The 7607-nt window shown below is 38.0% G+C and overlaps 1 protein-coding gene across 1 annotated transcript; it reads right to left on the reverse strand.

Moving 5' to 3' along the window:
• Positions 1 to 4335: 4335 nt before the first annotated feature.
• Positions 4336 to 6262, reverse strand: LOC114383958 (loricrin-like). Its single transcript, XM_028343653.1, has 2 exons — positions 5784 to 6262; positions 4336 to 4342 (listed from the first exon to the last, which is right to left on the reverse strand). The coding sequence occupies exons 1-2, from the start codon at positions 6260 to 6262 to the stop codon at positions 4336 to 4338; spliced, it is 486 nt and encodes a 161-aa protein (XP_028199454.1).
• Positions 6263 to 7607: the final 1345 nt, after the last annotated feature.

The raw sequence follows: 7607 nt of genomic DNA on the forward strand, positions 1-7607 counted from the left end.
TTGTTTTTCTACTTGCTTGAACGATTGAGGCACATATGAAGGGTGATAGAGACTAGAGCATGAGCAAGTCTAGGTCTCGGTACAAGAATGTTGAGTGCTATTATTATCACAGAACATGGCATATCCAGAGGAATTGTTTTCTATGGAAGAAGGAGAGTAAAGATAAGAAAGGTAAGTGTGTGACTACTGCTACTAGTGATGATCTTGTTATTCTCCATGACCCTAATTCTCTTAATCTTGTATTTGATGAGAGCATGTGAATAATTGATAGTGGTGCTACATTGCATGTTACAGCCAGGAAGGAGTTCTTCACATCTTACACTCCAGGTGATTTTGGAGTCTTGAAGATGGGTAATGATGGTGTGTCCAAGGTGATTAGTGTTGGTGATGTTTGTTTGCAAACCAACATGGGAATGTAGTTGCTACTTAGAGGAGTGAAACATGCTCTGGATGTCCGCTTTAACTTGATCTCTGTGTAGGTACTTGATGATGCTAGTTATGATAACCATTTTGGTTCTGGAAAGTGGAAACTCACCAAGGGTAACCTGGTTGTGGCCAAGGGGGAGAAAATTTCAAAGTTGTATTGGACAAAAGCTTTGGTTGCTAGAGACAGTATGAATGCTATGGATATGGAGGCATCTTTGTGGCACCGAAGGCTTAGTCATATCAGTGAGAAAGGGATGAGTTGTTTAGCCAAGAAGGATATGCTTCCAGGATTGAAGAATGCAGATTTAGAAAAATGTTCTCATTGCATGGTTGGTAAGCAAACCAGAGTATCTTTCAAGAAGCATCCTCCCTATAGAAAAGCTGAGTTGCTTGAATTGGTGCATTCAGATGTTTGTGGCCCTTTGAAGGTGAAATCCTTTAGTGGCACACTTAATTTTGTTACCTTCATTGATGACTGTTCCAGGAAACTTTGGGTCTATGCTTTGAAGACAAAAGACCAAGTTCTTGAGAAGTTCAAGGAGTTTCATGTCCTAGTTGAGAGATAGCCAGGCAAGAAGCTGAAATACATTTGTACTGACAATGATGGTGAGTATTGTGGACCATTTGATGTCTACTGCAAGCAGCATGGTATTGCTCATGAGAAAACTCCTCAATTGAATGGTTTGGCGGAGAGGATGAACAAGACATTGATTAAGAGAGTGAGATGTATGCTCTCTGAAGCAAAGTTACCCAAGCACTTCTAGGGCGAGGCACTGTACACGATGATGCATGTTATCAATCTTAGTCCTGTTGTTGCTTTAAATAGTGAGGTGCCGAACAAAATTTGGTTTGGCAAGAATGTGAAGTATGATCACTTAAGTTGGATGCAAAGTCAGGGAAATGTACCTTCATTGGCTATGGTGAGAATGAATTAGGTTACAGGTTCTATGATCATGTTGAGAAGAAGCTTGTTAGAAGTTGTGATGTGAAATTCATGGAAGACCAAACCATTGAAAACATTGATAAGGTCAAGAAGTCTACACCCAAGGAAGACAACAGTGTGGCTGATTTTCAACTAGTTTAGCCGCCTATTCAGAATTTGAATACTGATGTTCGGAATGATTTTATTGTCCAGCAACCTGGAGATGAGGTAGATGTTCATACTAATGATGATGAAGAAGAGGAGCATGACATGTCACAAGATGAAAATCTTGGTGATGCTACCAAACCACCTCAAGTTGAACTCAAGTGGTCCAATAGGAAGAGATAACCTTCTAAGAGGTATTCTCCTAATGAGTATGTGAATACTGATGTTCAGAATGATGTTGGTGTCCAACAACCTAGAGATAAGGTAGATGTTCCTACTGATGATGAAGAAGAGCATGCCATGTCACAAGATGAAAATCTTAGTGATGCTATCGAACCAACTCAAGTTCAACTTAGGAGGTCCAACATGGAGAGACAACCTTCTAAGAGGTATTCTCCTAATGAGTATGTGATCCTAACAAATGATGGAGAACCTGAGTGCTTTAGAGAGGCCATGAAAAGTGAAGAAAATAGAAAGTGGCTGGATGCAATGAAGTTTGAAGTTTGTTGTGATATCACCGGTTTGGCGGTCACCTCCACATAGTTGTGAGGGGGGAGATTTGTTGGGTTTTTTTGGGCTTCCTTCCTATGTGGAGTAAAAGCCCAAATGAGAAGACCCATTTTGTCTCACTTATTTAAGTGGAGAGGGTTTAGATTATATATATATATATATATATATATATATATATATATATATATATATATATATATATAGAGAGAGAGAGAGAGAGAGAGAGAGAGAGAGAGAGACTCATTTGAAAGGGAAAAACCGTTACAAATCATTGAGAGAGAAAGAAGAGGGAAAATCACTGTGATTTTCACATACCCATGAGAGAGCGTTTTTCAGACTGCAACTGTGGATTTGTTCACCGCTGGATCGGGCTAAATTTTGGATAAAAGGTTCTACACACATGATACTTCAGTTTGTTCGGTTGGATCGTCTAAAAGATATCTAGAGTGAGATAAGTGTTTCACAGTCTCTGCTCTATATTTTGGAGTTTCAACTTCTTGTTTCTATTGTACCAATTAATGATCTATTTTTATTTTGTTGTTTGTAGCACATTTCATTGCACTTGTTGGAGACTCTCTTGTATCTTTATTGATTATAGTGGAGTTATTTCTTTGTTTTGGACGACCCATGATTTTTACCCTTGAATTGAGGGGTTTTTCACGTTAAACAAATCGTCTCTGTTTTTTTTTAATTTCTATTTTGCGCTCTATATTTTATTTGTGCTCCTCACAGGTTCTTATAAGTTTGGAGGAATTTATTTCCATTACCTATTACTCTATTATAGAGTTTGTTATTGTGTTGGCCTATTTCCCATCAGACATTACTCTATTATAGAGTTTGTTATTGTGTTGGCCTATTTCCCCCATCAAGCAAGATAAACAAAAGAGCTGGAATCCGGGAAAATATTGGTAGGAGAGTTGGAAAAAGTGATCACAAGAAAGTTGACACAAAGAGTGGCATGAAAGATGGGAGGACCGGTGGCCAGAGTTTGTTAGAGACAACACAACGATTTTCCATAGTAAACACACCCGCAAAAAGTGGTGGATATTTTCAGAATGTTGTCTTTATTAAAAATTTGTCCTACTAAACACACTCTGGTTCATGTGTTTCCAAAGGACCTACACTATAGTGCACCATAAATAAATCAGAGTCTTCTTAGTGATAGGCGACTCGTTGTTGAGACGATGCTTCCAAAACTGCATATTAGTTGATGCAAGGAACACTGTTAACAAGTTCGCCCAAGCATGTAAGTTCTTCCAAATATTCACCACTTTTCGCAGTAAAACAGGTCATGCCCTATAGGTTTGTCTTCTTACAAAAAATGCATTTATAATCAGAGATAGGTAAGCAAATATTCCTCTTTAATAAGTTATCCCTTGTGAGCAATTTGTTGCTCAAAACTCTCCACAAAAGATATTAATTCTCGGTGGAACTTTTATTTTACATGTGATAGAAAATTTCCATATGTTGAATTTCCATTAAATTTACACACATTGCAATGTATTTCGATTTGATTGTGTACAGTTCAGACTTTTCGTCCCTCCAAAACCACTCATCACTCACATCCTTTTTAATATTAACATTTTGTAGCAATCCTTCAAGAAAATTCACCATAATTTCCTCCCACTCAAAACCCTCACGATGCCATATCAAATTTCATTTCCAAATCCCACCTATCCACACTCCTATACTTCCAATAGTATTTTTTGTGTGTGTAGAATATAAGAAAATCCCAGGATATGTATTTTCCAGTGGTACTTGACCAAACCAAGTATCATGTCAAAATTTGATATTTTCCCCACCACCAATTTTCCACTCCGCCGTGCCATTAAACCAATTTATTTTGCTTCTTGCCTCCACATACCTTAATTATGTAAATTTCTCCAGCATAGAGATTAATTTTTATTAACCTCCTCTCCAAGTTCTCAACAAACTCCATATTTAGATTTTAACACTTTCCTCCATAGAGCTCCCTTATGATAGAACGAATCTCGTGACTTTGCTAGGAGCACAACATTGAAATGTGAATCTTTTTTATACCCAACTCCCAATGACTTTTAGGCAATTTTATTTTGTCCCAACTAAGATGCCACTTTTTTTTCTCTCTTCTTCACGTTCCCACAAAATTTCTAAGTATTTTGACAATTTTTTTCACCATTAATTTTGAAAAAAGATAGAACATCCCTAAAGAAGACAACACTGAATTTATAAGACACGCCTTTCCCGCCAAAAATAACACCTTATGGTTCCACCCTAACAACTTCTTTTTCAAATTTCTAAAAATAGGATTCCAAGTATCTTCTATCCTAGGATTAACACCTACGGGAATACGAAGATATACAAAAGTAATATGCAAAATTTTACAATTCAACAAGTCAACATACCTTTTGGTGACCTCCCCAAGCTCCTCTAATGATACAAAAACTACTTTTGAAGAAATTTACTTTTATCCCACACACCAATATAAAGAACCTCAAGATACTCTTATAGTCATGATGTTTGAAATGGTAGATTCAATTGGAAGTGATGTTGAAGATCATGAACGATGATTTCTTGAAGTGTATTCTAGCAATGTCCTAAAGGACTTATCCGCGGTATCCCGCGCAAGTCCCCTAGGATACAACAATATCTTCTTAAATAACTTTGAAAACATATTTCAAATTTCTCAAACACAGACTCAGATGATAGAAACAAATTTTGCAAAACAAAATGAGTTTTGAAACAAAATCAAATTCAAACCCTAAGTTAGTATAAACACAAAGAAAGTAAAAGAACTATTAGACATAGAGATTTATACTAGTTTGTCTTAACCACCAAAACTATGCCTAATTCTTAGTAAACTATCAAGTTACACTAACTTTATCAAAGTTACAAGTATTTGTCAATGTCACTTTTGGCTCTACAACTTAAGCATGAAACAACCTAGTATTCATTGTCCTACCAAGCCTTTGCTAGCTCTAAACAAATAAAAATATTTGAGGTTTGTTTGCTCACTGACTAACTCTTAATCATCTTACAAACGAATATAAAATCTAAGCTCTTAGTCTTTTCTCACAAGATATACAAAGTGTTTTTTAGAGTGTTTCCAACATTACATGAATGTACAAAAAGCCTTGTATAGAAAGAATTTGAATGATGGCGCATAAGTTCATATGTTTGTTCTTCAAAGCTTCTGGTATATATAGGCCTTTTTCAACAAGTGTCAATTGTATATAAATGGATAGATTTCTTTACTTGAGCTCACGTCTGAAGATTATTGCCATTGGAGTATTTAATGCTTGCATATTGCAGAAGACCTACCAATATGTTATCTTTCCCCACCTCAAAGCTATGAAATAGACCTTTGCCAATTGCTCTCGTCATACCACATATTTTTGCCATAATATTAAAAAGAAAGGGGACTAATGGATCCCCTTTCCCTCAAGCCTTTAGTCACCATAAATTCACTTGTTGAGTTCCTATTTACTAACATTGACACCCTACTACTCACCAAACAAGCCTTGATCCATTTAATCCATATTTCAGCGACACCCTACTACAATAATCATACATAACTAAATAATTTTGGATCTGCTTAAGGTGGTTGTGAGTTGTTTATTTTTTGTTTCCAAAACAAAACGTGTTTACAAAAATGGAGCTGAAATGGTTTTTAAACCATTTTTGAGACACTTTTACACTCATTTTCAAAAATAAGAAAAAGAGTTTGTGAATTTGGTTTAGTTTTAAAAAAACACATATTTCCCATATTTGATAATGACACTTTTTGTTGTCACTGCCACCACCACCACCACCACCATCACTATCACCAATGCAACTATCACTGCCACCACCACCAATACCACCTTTGTCACCACCACCACCACACCACCATTGCTTGCCGACACTAACACCACTACCACCACTGTCACCATCACTACCATCGCCATTGACATTTGTATTACCACCATCGCCATCGCTATTGCCACCACCACAACCACCGTCACTACCACCACTATCACCATCACCGCCATCGCCATCGATATTTGTATTACCACCATCGCCATCGCTATTGCCGCCACCACAACCACTGTCACTACCACCACTACCTTTGTCACCGCCACCACTGTTACTGTCACCACCATCATCACCGACATTACTACCACCACAACTACTAAAGCCACCACCACCATCACCGTCATTTCTACCACCACCACTCACCACCCTACCATTGCTACCATCACATCCAATACCACCTGTCATCGTTACCACCATTACAGCCACCACTAGCTACCATCACCACCGCCATTGCAATCACCATTGCCATCAAAATCATTGTCATTACTACCACCACCACCATCACCGCAATCATTGCCGCCACCATCGCTACTACCACCACTACAACCAATACCACATTTATCACTGTCACCACCACCGCCACCTGATGCAATCCTACCCTTTAAGGGTATTGGATAGAAGATTCCAAGAGGATTGAGCTAGAGCTGTTAAAGAAGGCCCTAGGGTTCTCATGAACCTCAGGGTAGATTTCTGAGCCCATGGGCCAAGGTTAGGTCCACTCTTCTTTGTAAATATTAGAATAGGTTTTTCCATCTTTTGGGCTTTGTATTTTGGCCATTCTAGTAGTATAGGGTTTTAGCCTTATATTTCAGGACATTTTGAGTAGTCTTTATAGTAGAGACTTTTTTGTATTTTCATGTATTTTGGCATGGGGTGAACTTACATATTATAGGGGGTGTGTGTGTAGCTAAGCTCTAGCTTCTCATCTCAAGGAGGTGAGCTTTGCTATTAGAGGGGTGTGTATAGCTAAGCTCTAGCTTCTCTAGGAATCTTCTCTAGGAAGCTTCTCAAGGAGGTGAACTTAGTTATTAGAGGGGTGTGTGTAGCTAAGTTCTAGCTTCTCAAGGAAGTTTCTCAAGGAAGTTACCTAGGCTATAAATAGAAGCATGTGTAACACTTGTTGTAACTTTGATGAATGAGACTCTTGTGAAACACACTTCAAAGTTCAACTTCTCTCCCTCTTTTCCTCCTTCAATTTCGTGCTCCCCTTCTCTCTTTCTCTCTCTCTCTCTCTTTCTTTTCCTCCATTGAAGTGTCCTCTCTAAGCATCTTATCCAAGGCACTCTCTTGGTGGTGAAGCTCCTTCTTCCATGGCTTATTCCCTAGTGGATGGCGCCTCCTCTCACCTTTATTCCTTTATCTTCCATTGCACCTCCATGGTGGAAAATCACCATTGAAGGACCTCATTGAAGCTCAAAGATCCAGCCTCCATAGAAGCGTCACAAGCAAGCTTCCATCAAGTGGTAATCAGAGCACAAGAGCTTCAAGTAGGTGCTCCTTAAACCTCCATTAATTTTCAGCTTTACCTTCTCCTCCATTGTTGCTTCTTTATTTTCTCCATGTATCTCCTCACATGTCTTGTGCTAAATGTTGTTAACATGATTCTTTAGAATTTCCACTGATTAAACTTGCTATAGAAGCTAGATTTGATTTTCTATGGTTCAAATTTCTTGTTCTTGTTCTTGAACCATGAATTTTGTTGAGTTTTGGTTCCTTTGAGTTTTGTCTTGCTATTTTTTTGTGGCTGAAA

Source organism: Glycine soja, chromosome 14 (assembly GCF_004193775.1).
Source record: "Glycine soja cultivar W05 chromosome 14, ASM419377v2, whole genome shotgun sequence".
Classification (NCBI taxonomy): Eukaryota; Viridiplantae; Streptophyta; class Magnoliopsida; order Fabales; family Fabaceae; genus Glycine; species Glycine soja.

Excerpts from the sequence above, each read along its gene's own strand:
- LOC114383958 (XM_028343653.1), bottom strand. The coding sequence starts at position 6,262 with ATGACAGGTGGTATTGGATGTGATGGTAGCAATGGTAGGGTGGTGAGT.